The sequence below is a fragment of the Dermochelys coriacea genome, chromosome 1 (assembly GCF_009764565.3).
Source record: "Dermochelys coriacea isolate rDerCor1 chromosome 1, rDerCor1.pri.v4, whole genome shotgun sequence".
NCBI classification, from domain to species: Eukaryota; Metazoa; Chordata; order Testudines; family Dermochelyidae; genus Dermochelys; species Dermochelys coriacea.
The window spans coordinates 258,045,300-258,065,303 of NC_050068.2; the positions used below are offsets into that span (position 1 = coordinate 258,045,300).

General features: G+C 47.5%; 1 protein-coding gene across 2 annotated transcripts; it reads right to left on the reverse strand.

The window, feature by feature from the left end:
* Window positions 1-4,667: 4,667 nt before the first annotated feature.
* Window positions 4,668-19,522, reverse strand: IL2RB (interleukin 2 receptor subunit beta). 2 transcript variants are annotated; one of them, XM_038415784.2, is made up of 10 exons: window positions 19,090-19,522; window positions 17,746-17,854; window positions 17,257-17,368; window positions 15,638-15,713; window positions 14,713-14,821; window positions 13,651-13,796; window positions 12,922-13,114; window positions 10,487-10,598; window positions 8,478-8,562; window positions 4,668-7,690 (listed from the first exon to the last, which is right to left on the reverse strand). In XM_038415784.2, exons 2-10 carry the CDS (start codon window positions 17,834-17,836, stop codon window positions 6,848-6,850), a joined length of 1,767 nt encoding a protein of 588 aa, XP_038271712.1. In that variant the 5' UTR covers window positions 17,837-17,854; window positions 19,090-19,522; the 3' UTR covers window positions 4,668-6,847. The 2 variants fall into 2 exon arrangements, with proteins under 2 accessions (XP_038271712.1, XP_043376265.1); XM_043520330.1 differs by lacking the exon at window positions 19,090-19,522 and adding an exon at window positions 18,086-18,197.
* Between the last annotated feature and the right edge of the window lie 482 nt (window positions 19,523-20,004).

Below are 20,004 nucleotides of genomic sequence, written 5' to 3' on the forward strand. Positions count from 1 at the left end.
GCCTGTTCGAGGAGGTCCCTAGGGGGTTGAAGCATGTGGATGCACATATATGTGCACACATGGAAGGCTGTATTACCGTGTGTGCTGCATGACCATATGAGAACAACAAGGGCAGCCAACATTCCTTATTCACCCCGATAATGAGGCTCCTCCCAACCCTCAACTTTGCTCCTCAAATACAGAGACACATGTAAAAAGAACAGGAGAACTTGTGGCACCTTAGAGACTAACACATTTATTAGAGCATAAGCTTTCGTGGGCTACAGCTCACTTCATCGGATGCATTCTATGGATTCTATACATCCGATGAAGTGGGTTGTAGCCCACGAAAGCTTATGCTCTAATAAATGTGTTAGTCTCTAAGGTGCCACAAGTACTCCTGTTCTTTTTGCAGATACAGACTAACACGGCTGCTACTCTAAAAAGAGACACATGTAAAGAGTGTTTTAAAAAAAAAAGCAACTCAATGGAAACATCTAACTTAACAAGAGCGGGCACAAAGACAACAATGAATCCATTAACACCACCACTTCCTGTCTCCTACAACCCTCTCACATGCAGTAGAGATCGGAATACACCGATGTTGCTCTTCACTGTGGTCTCCTTTCAGCTGACGTTCCTCAGGGGTATCCCCCCACCCCGGAGCAGAAGGGAGGAGGCGAGGGTCTCTACTCCACCTTCAAGGGATTCCTTCAAAACAACAGCCACATAAAGAACCACAAACTGATCAAAAAAAGCCTCCCTTTGCTAGAATATCAATTCTAGGCACCGGGGTTTCCCCCAGAGCTACAGACCTACCTTTGAAACCTCCAGCTCTGCGTGTGGCCAGGCACACACACATTGGTAGACGTGTTTACTCAAGCCCCTGGCCTCCCTGGCAATCAATAATCTGAGGCCATGTCCCTTTGTTTTGGCCTTTGCCCTGGCCAGCCCTACAGCAAGGGCTGAGTGTGCCCAGGAGAGCCACAGCTTTCTCTAATGGAGGATGACTCAGAGGGAAAGGAGGTTTGCCAGAGAGAGGATCTGCAGGCTGTGAAGAGATGTGCTGTAAACAGCCAGCGTAACAGTCCCCCTGTCCCCTGAGAAGCCTAACCTGGAAGGCAGGTGCAGATGGATCACAGATTCCCTCTATGGGGGCAATTAGTTGCTCAGCAACCACTTTCTGTGTTAGTTACACTCATGGGTCCCAGTGGAGATAAAAGGCACAAATGGCACTGAGAAGAAAAGGCTTGTTCAGACGGGCTGGGGCGGGGGAGGCTCTTGCTGAAGGCAGTGGGCTGTACAAAGACGGGACAATGGGAGGTGGCAGGGGCTAGCACTGTCCAAACTAATAGCACTAGTAAGAACTAGGCAAAGCTTTATCCATGCCTCTCAGTCCTGTCCTGTAACGCTCCCTACCACTCCAATTCTCAGCCTCCCCCTGTCCCTTCTTTGCCAGTTCTCCTCACCCTCACTCTATAGCACCCACTGCTAATCCAACCCTTGGCTCCCACGTGGATTTGCCAATGCCCCTCGCTCCAGCTTGGCACCTCCCATTTCTTTAGCTCCAGGCTCTCCATGCAGCTCTGACAATGCATCTCACCTGACTCACCTTCTGACGTACAGTTCAGGGACCCCACCTTACATGCACCTGGTGCTCTGAAAATGTGCCTCTTTTTTTTTTTTTACCAGAAGTACCTGTGCTTTAACCATAAAGAAATAAAGGCCAAGGCAAATGGGGAGACAGTTATATCTTTTATTGGACCAACTTCTGTTGGTGAGAGAGACGAACTTTAGAAGTTGGTCCAATGAAAGATGTTACCTTACCCACCTCGTCTCTGTAATATCCTGGGGCCAACATGGCTACAACAAAGTAAATGGAGTCACCTCAGTGATAATCATTTGTGGAAATTCCCTCTTAGCCGACAGAGGTGACCATGATATAGCTCTCCCTTGGTATTTTCACTAGTCTGTTATTAGCTGGTGAGGAATAGTCTTTCAGCAGGAAGTCAGGGGTTCAAATCTAGCCTCGCGCCAGCTGAGAATGAAATCTGTTACTATACAGTGTCTTTACCGCAGTTCTTAGTGGACAAGTACTCAGATCACCAAAACTATGTGTTTATTATACAACCCTGGTCACTGTACTATCTGAGCACCGCTCACCCATGAATGAAATTACCCTCCCTACACCCTGGGACTCAGGGAAGAGTCATTATCACCACCATTTTACAGATGGGAAACTGAGGAACAGAGAGACTAAGGGTAAACATTTTAAAAGTGCCCAAGGGACTTAAAAGCCTAAGTCCCATTTTCAAAAGTGATTTAGGGTCATGTTTTTAAAAGCATTTAAGTGCCTAGCTGCCTTTCTAGGTGCCTAATACCTTTACATATCTGGCACTTGAGCACCTAAGGGTAAAATTTTAGAAAACCCCTACATGACTTAGGAGCCAAAGTCTTATTGAAAGTAAATGGGATGTGGGCTCCTAGGTGCTTAAATTCCTTTTGAAAATGGGACTTAGGCTCCTACGTGATTTGGGTGCTTTTGAAAATTGTGCTCCAAGGTCACGTGGGAAGTTTGTGACAGTGGGATTGAACCCAGATGTCCTGATTCCCAGGCCAGTGCCTTCAATACGAGATCATCCATCCTTCCTTCCAGAAAACAATTGCTTTGCCTTTGTTTATAGTCTTCGTAGAGAGGCCAAGTACTGAGTCCAGGCTATGTCTACATTACAATTTATGTTGGCAGAAATTATGTTGCACAGGGGTGTATGAGTAAACCATCTCACTGACATAAGTGCCAGTGTGGACAGCAGTATGTCAAGAGGTGGTTTTATTATGCCAATGGGCGAGTTCTCTTCCATCAGCATAGAGCATCTTCATGAGACACCGTGCTGCAGCAGTGCCGCCGTAGCGTATGTGTAGACATTAATCTAATCTAACCAATCTGAGTACCACATTCATCACTGTGGTATCTCTGAATAAACCAAGAATACAGACCCAAAAGCAAATCTAAATTCAAAGGAGTTGCACCATCAAGGCTGAATTTGGCCCTGAATTACCACTTTCCCATGGTGCGGGATGGGGACTGGCTGTTGTGCAGCTCGCTGCAGGTCAGAAATGAGGTACATTGGTAGGGATGTCAGGATAGCATGTGTGTGTAAACCTGCATTGCTGCTATCTATGTTGTACCTGTGTTCCAGATAAATGGAGGACTCTTCTCCAGGACTGCTGGCCCAGCACTTTTCACTGGTACTGGAGTTCAATTTAATAAGGAAACTATAATTGATGGACACTGTCCTGTGTTGCACTTTTTCTGTGGCTTTGTCCATGCTACATTTGGATCAGCTGGGGGCCCTTTAAACCTTCATGGCACTTCCAAGGAGCCTTCAGGACTCAGCAGAAAAGGGTCATGAAGCAACTGGCAATGGCTCTTCTACACCACAACTCAACTAATCTCATATCTGCAGCAACTTTAGACCACATGACCTGGCTTCCTGGAATAAAGGTCCAGTTATCTTCAGATCTTACGCTGAGCACTTCCTGCCACAACAAGTCACACATTCACACCCCAGAGTGGCTGCTGTCTCACTTCTAGCAGCTTACATGCTTGAAAACCATCAGCATTTTCAGAAGTGGGAAAATATTTAGTTGGCCAAGTGATTCTCAGTGGCCTGTGGCAGTTTCACTGCCAGCGATACTTCCTGAGTCTATCCGGAGGGGATCATAGTGACTAGGTTCAAAAATACAATTTACGTTACTTCTACCCTCCCTATCGCTGTCTGTGACTGAGGGTTAATTCCCCTGAAATTTCTTCCCCTTCCCCTGAAGCTGCTATCAATTACCCAGCTGTCTGTGACTGAAAACTATTCCTCCCAATGCCTCCTTTCTACTCCCTGAGCCCAGTGCTCAGCACCCGACTGTCTGTGAATGAGGGTTCATCCCCCTAAAACTGCTATCTGATCCCTACATTTGTTGCCAAAGGGTCTAATTCAAAGCCCATTGAAGTCAATGGGAGTCTTGACATTCTTTTAATAGAGTCATAGAGTATAAGCAAAAAGAAAAGGAGTACTTGTGGCACCTTAGAGACTAACAAATGTATTAGAGCATAAGCTCTCTGTTTTTTCCACCAAATGCATCTGATGAAGTGAGCTGTAGCTCATGAAAGCTTATGCTCTAATAAATTTGTTAGTCTCTGAGGTGCCACAAGTACTCCTTTTCTTTTTGCGAATACAGACTAACACGGCTGCTACTCTGAAACCTGTCATAGAGTATAAGGTAGCCAGAAGGGAGCACAACTAGTCTGACCTCCTGTATAGCCCCAATACCAGCCACACCCTCACATTAAACCCAACAACTGAAATTAGACCAAAGGATTGCAGCCCACAGGAGACTAGCTTTGGATCAGGCCCAACAGCTGAACTATCTATGAGTGAAGGGCAATCCCCTAAAATACCTCCTTCTGCTCCCTGAGCCTAATCTACCAAGGCCCAACATCTTTGGCTAAAGGCAAATTCCCTTTCTGCCCCCTGAACTCATTGTCTAGGCAGCAGACTATCTGTGACCAAGAGCTAACCCCCTCATGCCGTCCTCCTGATCCCTGAACTGTGATCAAGAACTCACTTCCATCCAACCAGTAGTGTTTGTTAATATCCAAATTCCCCTACCAAATGGCAATGAAAAATGTACTATTTTGAAACTGCATTGATTTTTATTTTATTGACAAAAGGGCAGGTTTTTTGTTACTAGTTTTAGCAGCAAGAATGATTAAAAAGCTTATGAAGAAATACATAGGAACAGAGGAATCGCTATGGGATCATTGGCCATCTAAGCTAGCATTCAGCCTGGCAGTGCTTACTCTTTATGGTGCATCTTGAGAGCTTCCCATAGCACAATAAATACACTGGGTGGCCTTGTCCTCACTCAGCTGAGAAGCAGTTGTCTCTTCTTTATCCCCAGTCTCTCTGAGATGGTGGGACAACAGGCATCCTGAGACATGTGCAGTGGCTTGGAGAAAGTGATACAGGAAAGGGTTGGCTCCCTGCAATCTTCTCACTGCTAACCAGACCAGGCTCCATTCTATTGCCGTATCAGCAGCACTTTAATGACAAAATCAAATCCAATGGACACCCATTTATCTGACAAGCACAGCGTTCAATTTAATAATTCAGGAGAATGAAAACTGGGTAAATAATTTTGGTGCTGGAACATGAGTACCAGGACAAAGGGGGAAACTCAACACTAGTGTGGAAATGGGGAACGGTGAATTAAATTTGGGAGAATTGCGGAAGGTTTACAGAAGCATCCTAAAGATCTGGATAAGTTTCTCAAAAGTTTGGATGCTTACCCAAATGTATTTGGTTTGGAAATCTCATGTGAGAGAGATCAGGTCTTTTTAGCATGAGGTTGGTATTTCCCATGTCTAGACAGGTCTGAAAATATGGCAAGAAAAAGATACAATAGATACAAAGGATGGTCAGAGGGATGGATGGACGGATACCATGGAACCAACATCAGCAGTCTTCCCTCTATCCCTGACTGCCCTGGATTATTTCAGCACTTCTGCCCCAAATCAGAAAATACGGAGGCACTACAAAATGCTATCCAAACTTTTTTTGACCCAAATGAACGGACTGAGTTTTGGTTTTAGACAAAGGTGAGGATCTGTAATCATTTATCTGGAGCTGATTTACCTGCCTTTGCTGCTAATTGGGGAATGATTCCCTCCAAACAAAGGAAGGAATGGGGATTACCAATTAGATGATTTCCACTTACTACAGGATATGGGATGGACTCTTCCGCAATTATCTTAACATAGTCGAATGACAGGGTTTTGGTTTATAGGGCAAAGAGGCTTTTGATTTCATTGAAAGATTGCACCAAGAATGGGAAATGTTGTGCTCTATTTTATTGCTAGTATCTCGCTTGCTTCCCCCACACCCCATAAGATGAGGGAATTTTCCCCAGTATTTTTTGCCAATAGTAGGGATTGGTTTTTTTAATCACATCGCTTGCATGACTTGACTCATTTCTGGATTTGAATTGTCTTTGAAGATCCAAGCCCACATCCAGATGTCTGGTTGGGACCAAGCTGATTAGAATATTCACTTCACACAGTCTGGAGTGGGAAGGATGCAGGAAATGAACTAAACCCCAGGCCAATCAGAAAGGACCACCCTTAACCCCTTCCATCACCCCCATCTTCAGCACCCCCCCAGCACTCACTAGCAGCTCACCAGCTCAAGTATTTCTACTCCCCTATAGATGCTTGCATGCCCTATAAATTGATACTTGAGGAATGGAAAGTTTGGCCGCTCAGCCTCAGATTTTGGTACTATCTTACGCTGAGTTGCAGAGCAATCCAATTTCTCTTTCTCCACTTGCCCTATGTACTTTAATAGTTGTAATGCCCCTTTCTGACTTTCTCAATTTCATCTCTATCCGTCTACCCATTCATCTATCTAGTTCTCCTTTCATGGTATCCATTCAGCCACAATATCTACCAAGCTGTTAGCATACCCATGGTGTTGTCTGTACCACGGAATCCATTCATGCACACATCTTTCTTCCTGAGCACCCTTTTTCTTAGGTTTTCATCCCTTCATATGTTCACCCATCCCCAATCCAAAGATGATCTATTAGGGCCTTTACTTTCCCTTCAGGTTGTAGGTTTGGATCACGCTTGTTCCATGTGCCACTAAAGGTCCCATTCCTTTGCAACAGTGAAAAGTACAAGGGTCTCTCTCCATGCTAGTCAAAAGATGGGTCCCACTGGATTTGTTAAAACTAATGTTCAACTTCTTTTTCACTCAGACAGTTTGTCTATTTGTCTATCCCTCCCTCCAGAGAAGGCCTCAAGCTCAGAAAGTTCTCAAGGCAGATCTTGGACCGAATGATAGTTGTATTGGCTTTGGAGCTCACTCAAAGATAGGTAGGCCCCATTGTTTGGGACCTGGCTGGAGGAAGCTGTCCTGTGGAGATCATCAGTTTGACTTTGCCTCAGAGGCATGGGCTGGAAAAACAAAGAGCTAGCATCTGCCATAGTAGTAGTGGAACTGATTTCAGGGCCTGCGTCCCCAGCCTCTTCTGTGGTTTGAATGGCATCGTTGTCATGCAGCCCTGGGATATCTGAGACAACCATGCCAGGCTTCTGTTGGGATTCAGAGTGCTGTAAAACTGTGACATTTCCATTCACCTTCTCATCCTGCTCCAATATCAATGCTGGGGATGAGCTCTCGGGTGACAGAAGAGCCTCAGAAAGTGCCCCAAGCCCATTGGTTGTGTTCTGTATCTCTCCCACAAAGGAACTGTTCTGGAAACCTTGGTTTGCTTCGATGCAATGAAGAAATCCGGAGGAGAACAGTGGCAAGTCATTCTCTAGCAAGCAGAGATCTGGGGAAGGGAGTGCTCCGTAGGAATCACCATCTTCACTGCCACTGCTCTTCCGGGCGAAAGGCTCGTAAGTAAAATACACCTGGCAGGGCTCAATCTCATAGGAGTCAGGGAGGTGGAAAAAGAAGTAGCCTTGGTTGGTGAAGCAGCTAGTCAGTGAGTGCCTGCTGGTTTCTGGGGGGGCACCAGAGGTTAGAAAAGCCTTGGGAAGGAGAAGCTGGGACTCCTGTTTCTCCTTCTGAATTATTTCTAGCTCTGAGATCTCTGGGGAGATACTGCTCATGCTGAAGAGAGACGTGGAAAATGGAGAGGAGAGCCATTTCTGAAGGGGAAGGAAGGGAAACACAGAAGAGATATTATTATGTTCAAAGTGGCAGCGGTATAACACTCTCACAACAGAGACACAGAGGCCTAGGGTCTCTTTTCCTTCATGTCCATGATGAATACACTCCAGACATCTCCCATACAGAATATAGGCCCTTATCATCGCTCCTCTGGGATCTCCATAGGGAATAGGTCCCTGGGAATCCCTCACCAGGCTCTGAGCCGCTTTAAAAGAAGGAACAAGCCTCAAGAGCTTTCCATGTGTGATCTCCATAAAAAAGGGAGGAAGAAAAAGAAAGGGATTTAGCAATAGAGAAAAAGAGAGAGTAGCGGAGAAAAAGAGAGGACATGAAGGGAGAGAGAGGAAGAACATGACAAACAGCCAGAGGAGGGACTAGAGGAAGTAAAGAAGAAGGCATAGAAGCAGGATGGGATGGACTCCAAGAGCCTTGAGCTCTCCTATACTCCTGTGTGCTCTCTCAGCCCTTCCTGTCAGCAGAGCAGAGTGCTGAGGTTTGGTGGTTTGCACTTTCTTGGTTCTGTAATTAGAGATGCAGCAGCCAAGTGGCAGCTTAGAAAGGTCAAAAATAAAACTAAAGCAAATCCACCAGCAGCAGCCATTGCTGAAGGGTCCAGTGAAACACGCACACACTAGATCTGGGAGCTGGATATCCTTCCCATCCATCTGCAGCATGAGGGAGGCAGCCAGTCCTCTCCTTCTTTCCTTCCTCATCCTTCTCTGACCCCCCTCCCACGAACAGTCCGCCTGCCCCTGGTCCCCGTACCTGAACGTCGCCTCTGTGCACAGTGCTCAGCAGGGGAAAGAACTTGTCTGGGTCTGGAATATAAATCTTCAGCACCTTCTTAAGCCTTCACCAGAGAGAGAGAGAGAGAGAGAGAGAGAGAAGTGAATGTGATATGTAGACCTACGGTCTTCCAGGGGCCTGACCCTCCGCTCACTGGCACCAGTGAAAATGAAGAATATCTCCACTAAAGTCACTGGAGTTATGCTGGTATAAAAATAGTGTAAGTAAGGGAGAACCAAGCCCCAGGGCTCTTTATCCCCCATTCCCCACCCATAGCCTGAGAAAATCTCTGCATTTGCCGATGGATGTATTAGGGACACAGAAAGTGAGAGAGAAAATGGCATTGCAAAAGCTATTTCCCTCAGCCCTATCCCCAAAGCTGATAATGTCTCCATTCACCAACATCCTTGCCTGCCTCTCCCTGTTGCCCAGACCTGTCCCTTCCTTTCATTAGCTGCCAAGCTGGGAGAGTTGCCATCTTTGGTCCAAGTTCCTGGCATGGTTTCCAAGGCCTGGTTGCCATGAGCTGATTGTGCCTCACTTGGTTGCCATCACAGCGATGCAGAGATTGCAGTGCTATCATGAAATGGCAGCATGAGATGGCAACACCACAATCTCCATGCCCTGTCATCAGGATTCAGCATGGCAGTATTGTATGGCGTTCACACTGCAGTACCACTTCATGATGCCTTACACCATCATGATATAACAAGCTACACTGGTATTGCCAGACCATACCAGAGCCAAGTCATCCTGTCTGCTTTTCCTGTCTCTCAAGGTGGCCAATACCGAATCCTTCAGATACTTAAAGGTCTCCTAATGCACCTTTACTGTGCAATAATCTATGGTGAGGGAAATTCCTCCTGACCCCGTTCAGCCTGTGCTCTGAAGCAGGAGGAGTTGATAGTCCTTGTACATTTATATTAGCTTGCATCACTGCAGATGCTGTTTTCATTTCTGCATGTCTAATCCTTTTCAGCACAGCATTATCCTGCATCATTGAGTTCCACAGGTTAATTATACATTGCGGGAAGAGGATTAGCTGTGTTTATATGTGTTGTAAATGGAGTGCTCCCTTGCCCTTGCATTATGACACAGGGTAAACAGGAGAGGCCAGTTGGCTTTCTCTAGTCCCATAATCATTTTACACACTCCTATAATCTCTCCTCCTCTGCAAATGAAATAGTCCCACTCTGTAATCCATATTTATAGGCAAGCACCTCCCCACTCTGATATTTGGATTGCTTTTCCCTATGCCTTTTTTTATTCTGCTGTGTCCCTTTCTGAAATGAGGTGACTAAAACTGAAGCCATTTTCAATGTCCATGATGCCGTCAGGCTATTCTCTATATTATTGTACCGGGTGCCCTTGTGCGGCACGTTCAGCATTGATTAAGAACAATATCAGGACAGAAATGATGGGCAGGAAGAGGTTTAAATCAACATCCCACCCAAAAAAGGTAGAACTATCCTGACTGCAGGGGCCTGTCCCATGACCTATAATCAGAGGGTGAAATCCAAACCTTATGCAGTGGGCCTGCATGCAGTCCAAACACAAGTCATGTCCCACTGTAGCACTGTTTTGAGAGATTAAGGGGTGCACAGGCCTTGTTCTGGTTCTTCTACACAAAGGTGAATTTCAGCTAGAGGGTCAGATTTCTAAGGTATTTAGGCACCTAACTCCCATTGATTTCAATGTGAATGCCTTTAAAAATATGGCCCAAAGAGAAAGTGTCCTGTGGCTATTTTGAGCTTGGTGATGTTATGACATCCTGCTGTGTCACAGTGTCTCAGCGTCATGATGCAAACATTGAATTTCCTCACTGTCAGGGTGTCCCTTGTGACAATGCCAGTAGCAACCCAGAGAGGCAGAATGACTCAGCTCCAACTCAGACTAAGGGACTCTGGCATCATCTGAGAGACAGAAAATGAGGACAGAAAGACTGGGCTTGGGACAGGTCTGGAGAGGACCATTCATGTCCCTTTTACCTTTTCAATGGCTGTGAGGTGATGATCAAGACAATGATGACAACAAGGAAGATGGTGCAGATGGTCCCCACAAGGGCTGGCATCGTAAACTGGAGGTCCCCCGGGGGAAGTTCTGCAAGAGGAGAGAGAGAGTTACTGGAAAGAGCCAGCCAGAACAGAGGAAATGGGAACCCCAGTCACTCCAGTTAGGTTTTATTTCACTTCTGAACAAAGAAGTTTGAGATCCAGGTCAGATAAGTGGGTGACTGGCCTTTATGATTAGGAACAGATCTGAGCCCCCCAGCCTTGCCAATGCACCTCACAGCTCACCTGCAGCCTCTCTCTGCTATTCCTGTCCTGGACTGCCACACAACTGCAATGACCACGCACTTCATCCCTGACCTGCCACCCCCCTGCTATTCCCTCTCCAGCATAGCTGTACAAATGCACCTCAGCTCTGTCCTGCCTCACTCCTGTTACTCTTCATCTTGTGTCCCCTCTGCCAGGGCACCTCATTTTGGACCTGCCGAGCCCCTTGGAATAGGGGAAAGGGTGCAGAGGAGAGAGGAGGGAAGGGAAGAGTGGAACACCTTTGGAGAAGCTTCTCCCTCATGTCCTTGAGATGTTACTAAGATCCCTTTGTTTCCTCCACCTCGGGGAACTTTGGCTCCCAGTTGCCACGACAACTGGTTGTAGTTGAATCCTTTTCACTGACATCATATGCTATCAAAGTTTGATTGCCACAGCAACACACTGCCCCTTCTAAACATAGCTGCTCTGTTTATATCACTACCTGCCTCAGCGTGGGGGGACCCACGAGCTGCCTACTTCCTGTGAAGAAACTAAAACTAAAAGGAGCCGAGGACTCACCAGACACTCCTGCTGGAGATGGGATTTGCCAAGGCTGCAGGCTGCACAGGCTTCTGACTGGCCTGGACAGCTAGCCCTGCTCTGCACTGCCCACAGAGGAGTCCTGGGGTAACATTTTGCAGAAGCTGTTTAGACAGCTAACTCCCATTGATTTCAATAGGTGTTAGGCACCTCAGGACATTTAAACATCGGGCCCCACGGCACTTCAGAGCCTAGGTCCCACTGATTTTCAGTGAGCCTTAAGCACCAAAGGGCCCAAGTCACTTTTGAAAATGGGATTTAGGCTCCTAAGTTACAGGGGCCCTCTGGAGAGTGTTCCCCAGGCCTCTTGCTCCCCTGGTCAGAGAGTTGCTCTGCTGCACTTAGTGAGGGGAGGCCCCCACTGGAGTCTGTGACTGGAATCATGGTCCACTCCCATTGACTTCAGTGGGGCCAGGCTTCCACTCTGGGGCTCTTGTCCTTTGGACCAGCAGGCCCTGCTCACCTGACCTGGGTCTAGGATTACAGGAAAGGCTCCTCTCAAGCTATTCCCGGTCTTTCTATTGTACTTTGATTTGTGCATCCCTCCACTTCCCTACTTTTCCTGCTCCCACATAACTCCAGCCCTTGTTGTCCCCTTTCCCCTGTGCCTCTCTCCCAGGGCCAGATTTAGAGGAAGGCGACCCAGGGACGCCGGGCTTGGGGTGCTGTTTTTGTTGTTAGTGACAAAAGGGAAAATAGAATGTTTGAAGTAAAATGTTTCAGGTATTCCATATGTGGATTCATTTTTGACTGACCCCCTACACTGTTCTGGACCTTTATAGAATCTCATGGAACATTCCAGACTTTCTGAGAACTACATTTTCCTTGAACATCCTAGAATGTTGTCAGCCGTGCCCTCGCGGGTATATAAGGGATGGGGCGTTGCCAGTCAGTCAGTGAGATATAAGAACGAAGGGAAGTGATGTTAGATCCCAGCTACGATATTGTGAACCTTGTTTTATTGTGTAATTGTCAAAGTCTACTTTTGTTTTAAGACTTGAAGAGAGTAAGTAGCAACTAATAAAGGACATATTTAATGAAACACCAGAGATATCTATCAAACCCCTACCTATAGAGATTATACTATAAAAGAATATATTGTTACTTCTTTTGAATTAAAGGACTAGAGTTAACATTCTAAGGCTGTCACCTGCTGTAACACTATTTAATACTGCCCCACCCAATGTTGGTGCACAGTTCAATTTCTTGACATTAGTACACTTCAGTTATTCTTAAAATTAAAAAGTTTCTATAAGCTCAGAGGAAATGATTTTTTTTTTATTTGCTTATATATGGCATGAATAAATACAGATTTATAGATCCTAGCTTGCAAATTTATCATTTTATATGCCAGCGATAAATCATGCAGGCAAATCATGCATCAAAGTTGTGATATGCCCTACACATTCAATAAAAAATAAGGTACTCAAAAGTTTAACAAAGGGGGGGGGGAGGGTGCACCAAAGACGCCCCTCGCCTGGGGCACCATTTAGACTAGGGTTGGCCCTGCTCTCTCCTCACCTATCTCCAAGCCCTGGCCTACCCACTCCTCTGAGTCTCATTACCTGAATATCCAAGACTTGCCCCATGCTTTGCACCACTATGATTAGTCCTCCAGGTAAGCGTCTTGCTCCAGTTGCTCCATATGCCATGTTCGTTTGGCTTCACACGAACTGCAGCCTCATACTCTGAGTCAGGCGAAAGGTTCTCAAGCCTCACCCATTCCTGGTCCTGCTTGATAGGGAGGAGCATGGCAGTCTGGAATGGAGTAAAAGTTACAGAGTGATTGCTATGTTCTCCCATCCACAGTCCACACCATCACACCTCTCAGCTGTCCAATCAGAACAGAATTGGCTCGGCGCCTCTCTCAGCCAGCATATCCTATATCCAATGCTGTACCAGGAGGGCACCCCTTGCCCACATCAAAGCCCCTCGGCTCCACAGTGGGTGGAGACCTGTTCTACCTTTTCCATCGCCACAGTCTCAAAGTGTCCCATACTGGGAGGACACCATTCTGATGCCTCTCATCCCAGCACTGGGCAGACTAGAACTTCCCTTTGCTTCCCTGCCGTCACCATACACTGGGAGCGGATGATGCAGATAAAGCTGAAGTAGGAGTCACTGCCCCCTTTGGCCTCTCCTCTGAGGCGAGGGCATTGCAGCCATCTGGGGAAGGGTCTAGAGCACAAGCGGGTATAGCAGGTTCTTTGCAGTAAGGTGGCTCTGTCCTCCTCCACTAGTTACAGGCCTGAGGCCCATCAGCAGGAGAAGCTAGTCTAGGATCCTGCACTCACCTCCCAGGGCTTTGTGCGATCTCTGCACCACACTTCAAATTCCCGTTTCTTTTTTAAGTAGTGAGAGGAAATAGGAATTCTCCAAGTTAAGTTGTAACTGGAGTCGCAGATGTTTACTTGGAGGTTGTCAGGTGGCCTCAGCTGTACTGGAGAGAGAAGAGTGAGAGAGGTGTTGGGACACACACCATGGGAAACAAAAGCAAACGCTACAATAGCTTTTTGCACTCTCTCTCTCTGTTATGTGGCTTCACTGGCAGACACTCCTCTCCGGGGATGGTTTCTGGGCCGTTCCACTGGGTGTGTGCATCTGTGAACCCACCCCAATCATTTATCCCGAACAATTCATTTTGTGAAGATTGCCTCTTTTCCTGTTCCCCAGGGCGCTCTGTTTCTGCCCCCATTGAAATCAATGGCAAAAGTCCCGATGACTTTAGTGGAACAGGATCAGAGTCAAGCAATCTGTACTCTTGCTAGGATTTTTTCCCCCACTAACTTCAGAGGGCCAGTTGCTCAGCTGGGGTAAATGGGCGCTGCCCCATTGCAGTCAGTAGCGCTGCATAGATTGACACCAGCAAAGGATCTAGCTCAACTTTTGCCACCAAAGGGCACAGCTTTAACAGATGAAGCTTTTATCCCCAGATCAATGCACCCAGGCTGGGGTCAGAGGGTGGTTGTTACCAAGCAGTATGTCAGAGCCCGTGCCCAAGGAAGCGGCAGTGCAATGCTGGAAGCAACAGGAGGAGGCATGGCGAATCTGTGGCAAGTAGGGTGACCAGACAGCAAATGTGAAAAATCGGGACAAGGAGTGGGAGGGTAATAGGAGCCTATATAAGAAAAAGACTCCAAAATTGGGACTGTCCCTATAAAATTGGGACATCTGGTTACCCTAGTGGCATGGCGTGACTGAATGAGCATACAGCGGCAGTGGGGCAGGGAGACGAGGCAAGCCTGAGATCAGGCATTGGGTAAACAGAAGGATGCCTGGGGAGGAGAAGGTGGCACAGGGGACAGATCTAACCACAGACTGAAGCCTTGGAGGGTCAAACACGGATTAACACTCACTGTTGTCCCATGGTCTGAATTCCTGCTGTTGCATCACAATTGTCCAGTTTTCCCCAGCTTGGCAGGACACAGTCAGGCTAAGTGAGTCTGCAATGGTGAAGACCTGCCCCTGCAGGGAAATTTGCTATTAGCATTACTAGTCCCCCCACTACGTATTGTTCACATTTCTAAGGCCTCTATCATCACAGGGATGTTAATGCATGCCCATCATGCCTCCTATCCTAAGGCTCTCAAAGTGCTTTTCACATCTTAATAAGCAGGGCAGTGTTAGATTAGCCCACTGGAGAAACTGAGGGACAGAGATTAGATGAGTTAAATATTCAAGAAGTGTTATCTCTTTTTCCACAAGGGGTGGAACATAAAGCAGATTGAAGCTGGGTAGGGGTGGCAGGGGCTTCTCCTTAAGTACCATCGGTCCTGCAGGATGCAATAATCAGGTTGTGTCACAGCTTCTCTGCCTTTATGCCACAACAGCACAGCCTCAGAGAGCATCACCCTGTGAGTACACACGGTCAACACCTGGGAAGGCTGTGTTGGCATGCCTGCCATAACTCTGTAGGCACTATAACAGCCCTGTGACCTCAGGCTGCAGGGCTCTGGACTGACCCATGGAAACAGGCACTGGGACCTGCGTAGTTCTTGATGGGTTGTGACTGGTGACATCAGGAAGGGAGCTAAATACACTGTAATAACAGTGTGACACCTCCTGGGGTTTGTAGCAGATTGGCTGGGACGGTGACTGGATACTGACCTCTGTCAGGGGCCAGAGTATTAACCTCTTGGAACCCTGCCCCAAGTCAAGGGTCTGGAACCAGGAAATAAAGTTTTATCTCATAGCAGCACTTCTGTGTGTCACACTATTATTACAGTGATAACCCATATATCAATCACCCTTTTATTAGACAGTACATTTCAGTTGGCCTACCTCAACAATGTCTTTACTGAAGGCTAGTTCACATCTCCTGGGTGCCATGCTAGGAAATTCACAACTCGTTAGATTCCTGTCAGAGAGAAGACCAGAATACTGCTGAGCTGGAGGGGTTGTATGCATGTAATTATTTATTTAGATTGGAAATCATCACACACACCCATCCAAGGCATTAGGCACCCAGGCATCCTTGCTACTCCAATACAACGGAATCCCAGCAGCATTAAACTAATGGTAAAAGGAACTCAGCTAGCCACCTACAGAGACTCTTCGCTGATGTGGGGAGCACACTCTCAGCCTCCCTCCAAAAACCATCTCAATCAGATGTCTTTGACAGCGTGCCCAGAAAGTCATCAGATTCCAAATATTATGGACCAGGCAGGGGAGAAGTTGCGAAGTCCTGGTGCTCTCACAGGCAAAACCCTGACAGCCACCCACTCTGTTTTATGCCCAGCACCGCTGTGGCAGCTGCTGCAAGAGGAACTGTCTCCTGCATCCCTCCCCAGTGCTGCTGGGAGCACTGAGAAGGTGAACCAAATTGTCCCTCCTACACACCCCGCAAGGCACTACTGCAAGAGGAGGGGAGGAGATGGAATCAAATTGCTGCTCTACTCAGTGGAAGTCCTCTAGCCACTGCCACCTGCCTCTCTCCCCACCGGTGCTGGCCTGCCCAGTTCCTCACCCAGCTCAGAGTTCAAAGACATAGTACTGGGCGGGCGCCTGGAGCCCATTTGCTCTGACCCACTGTCTCCATGCAAGGGAAACTTGCTCTGCTTTCCACCCCACACATCAGCCCTGGTGAACCCACTACCACAGTGGACACACCCATGCTGTCCCAGGGAAGCCACCAGCAGTCCATGGAGACCCACCAACCACAAGAACCAAAGCAAACCTGTTCCTCAAATGAGCACCCACCTAACCACCAAAGGGGGTCTGGCTCCTCACCTGACCAACAACCCCATAGCTATAGACCTCCGAGACCCCACCAGTGTGGAACAGGTAATGGAGGTGATAGGGAAGGGTAAGCATGATGGAGTGAGAAGGGTGGAAGGGTTAGTGGATATTATGGTGGGGGGAGAATATTTTACCCAGGTAATACCACATGTTGCTGCCTGAGGTAGAACATCTATGAGGGAGCTCATCCCTTCACAAGAAGAATCTAGTGGCCCATTAAAACTATACCCCTCTCTCAGCAGACCTGCAAGACCCCAGTCCAGTTATTAGTATTCCTTACTTTATGGCCTGGGAACAGGACAGCGCACAAAGAGTTGAGCTCTTTGGAAAATGAATCAATGACAGAAACAGGAAGGAGAAGAAGAACTCAAGCTGGACTTCCACGGAAAAGAGGAGTGATACTTGAGTAGCTGGCCTAGGTCTTAGTTAGCCTAGCGGTGGGAGAGTGGAAGAGGCCCCAGAGAGCCAGCTCCTCAGCATGTGTCAATCAGTGCAGCTCCATGGCAATCAATCACAATACACTAGCTGAGAATCTGGCCCTACATTTATATTAGAGTTAGACCTCCAAGGAAACAGTTCTTTTTGTGCAGGATCAAAGGTAGCCAAGATGATAATTAGAGCCTGACATTCACTGGCTTTGCTGAACAATTGCAGCCACGTACCTCTCAAACAAAGCATCAAATTGGCACAGTGCTTCTGTGTGGTTCCTGTCTGGAGCCCAGGTGCAAAAGAGAGTCGCCCGTGAGTCATAAAAACAAGTTAGATTTGAGGGTGCTATGAATGGAGAAAAGATGCCATTACATCAATCCTGTCATGACAAAGGCATTAAGCATTAATGATCATTTCATCCAGTTCCATGCAGTGCCCAATTTATAGGCTGGCTAGTGCCCTGAAGAAACATCCAAACAAGAATGGAAGAAACCTATGGCCCTTCTCACTTCTTCAGTGCCCCAAAATGAAGAACACCCAATAGGAACATGTATATTGCGTCACTCTTGCGCTGTTTTGCCTTAGTGCTTCCTGCCCTGTTGCAAGACATGGACAAACCTTCAAATTTCAGTGATCTTCCCAAATCACATAAGGATAAATAGTGTCCCCACCCGCACACCTCCCTAATTCTCCTGCTGGGACATAGGAGGACATTTTCTTACCCTGAGTGATTTTTGATGCCAGTGAAACATCTAGAAGGATGGACAGCCAGAGGCAAAGCAGAAGGGAAGGAGAAGGCTTCATCCCTGCCATACACAGGTGGGGCTCACACTGGAAGAGAGAAGAAGACACACACCCAGCACAGGTGAGGATGATAAAGTTCCACACTTCTCTGTAGAGATGGTCCCTGCAGTAATCTTCTCCCTTGGTGCTATTACCAGGAGTCTGAAGCACTTCCAAGGTCTGCCCCCAATTGAAGCTCTACATACACCCCAAGCTGCCCACGCATGATGCCCAGATGAAATCCCACTCAACAGATTGCACCTATCTCCATAATCTGACCTGTCTCCTTCCTTGTGTGCTTTGCTCCGCAGTGAAACACTTTGCAATGCTAACATTTAAATTGATAACAAAGTCAATGCCTTCTTGAAATGAATATGAGAGCACACCACTCAGAGCTGTTGTTTCAGGGAGGCTGCTGACTCAGGCAGACAGTACTGCCGGAGTCACACCCAGTTTACATTATGAAGGGGTTTCTTTTCAACCCTTTTGCACTAGCGACTTCAGGGAGTGCTTGTAGTTAATTAGCTGTGGGATCAGGGGCCTTCTGGGTGGTCGGGAGTGTTAGTGGAAGGGCTAGGGATTAGTGGACGGAGTCTGAAGAACCTGACTGGGACAGGGAAAATTAGGATCATAGAAAGGATTTCATGTTCGGTAAATCTAGGTTTCAACATACTCACACACCCTGGTCTCCATGTTTGGACAGTCCTGAGCTACACCCCACACATAGCTCCAAGGATGGGCCCCACCCACTTCTGCCTCTGAAGTAGCATTCGCTCTCCATATCCGTACTGTCCCAGGCTTCACCCACATTCATGTAGCTCCTCCAATGGCACCCCTTTTTGCCCAGGGTGGTGGCAGGGGGAATAGCCCTCTATGTGCTCGAAAGGGGAGCCCTGGGTTTGTTGTACAAAACGAGACGGTGTCTTGAGCAAACCCCAGACCCTTGTGGGAGTGGACAGGACCTGTGATGGCTTGCCAGAGGGCTGCCATGGGCACGGTCAGATTCCAGTTCTGATAAAAGATTTCAATTCAGAGAAAGAGAGCAAACAAACAACAGCCATCCTGTAAACAAACAACAACCATCCTGTTCTTGGGAAATGTGGGGCACAATGAGAGAAGGAGGGATGTGGAAACAGAGAGAGAGAGAGAGAGACAGAGACAGAGATAAATAAACGATCAGACCTTGCCAATAGCTAGAAAAATGTGTCAGATTGAAACTCCTTCCAAGAAGCTTCTCAGTTCAGCCACCCCCGTGTCAGAGCCGCTTGACATCGCCCCGTTACCTTCCTATGCGATGGCCTCCTTAGCTGTGCAGTCGTGCCAGAGATGGCCCTCGGGGACTGGACCAGTCCGTCCAGTGGAGCTCAGGCGATAGCCTTCAAATGGCAAGAGGTGGGGTGGGGCAAGGGTGGCTTCCAGTTCAGCACATGGCACTGCTAGTGGGAATAGACAGGGGCTGGAACCGGGCAGTTCTGCAAGCACAAAGGGCTTGCCAGCTATCTGTCGTTTCTTCACCTTGAGCACAGGAAGCTGCATCTAGCTTGCCCCGTCAAAGCGAGACTAAGCGCCGAAGTCCCGAAATGGCTAGTGAGGCCGAGAATAAAAAGCCCCAAACCACGTCCACTTCCTGACGGTAAAGGTGATGAGAGGGGGTAGGAAGGAATCAGGTATGAGGCTGCAACACTAGGCTGAATTGGAGACTGGTCTGTGCGCAGTGCTACGCAAAGATATATCTCTGGGTGCGTGCCCCCTGCACACAAACACGCCCACAGTGACACGTGGACATGCTGATATCGGTTTAAGACTAGTTACACTGGGTTAGCTTGCCCCCACACATACCCAGTACCAAACCCGATATAAGCCAGGTGTAAACTGATTTAAAAGCAACCACACAAACACACATGTTGCACCAGCTTCACTAAATCAGTTTAAATCATGCCTGTAGTTCAGCCAGTGCAACTTTGTGTGTCTAGAGGGCCTCAGAAACAACCTCCCCACTCACATACATAGTCGCACTACATGCAAATACACCCTTCCTGCACACACAACTCCTCTACCCACACGCCACTCACACAAACAAACAGACCCCTTGCCCCACAAAAATAATGATGGTTGGCTCTGTGCGTCTACATTGGCTACTACCTGAGGGGCTCAGTTAATTAATCCACACAACACAACCATGAGGCAAGGATAAGACC

Coding starts and splice junctions, on each gene's coding strand:
- IL2RB (XM_038415784.2), bottom strand. CDS start 17,836: ATGGCAGGGATGAAGCCTTCTCCTTCCCTTCTGCTTTGCCTCTGGCTG. Junction 15,714..17,256: donor TTTGATGCTTTGTTTGAGAG/GTACGTGGCTGC, acceptor TCTCTCTGACAG/GAATCTAACGAGTTGTGAAT. Junction 7,691..8,477: donor TGCACAGAGGCGACGTTCAG/GTACGGGGACCA, acceptor CTTCCCCTTCAG/AAATGGCTCTCCTCTCCATT.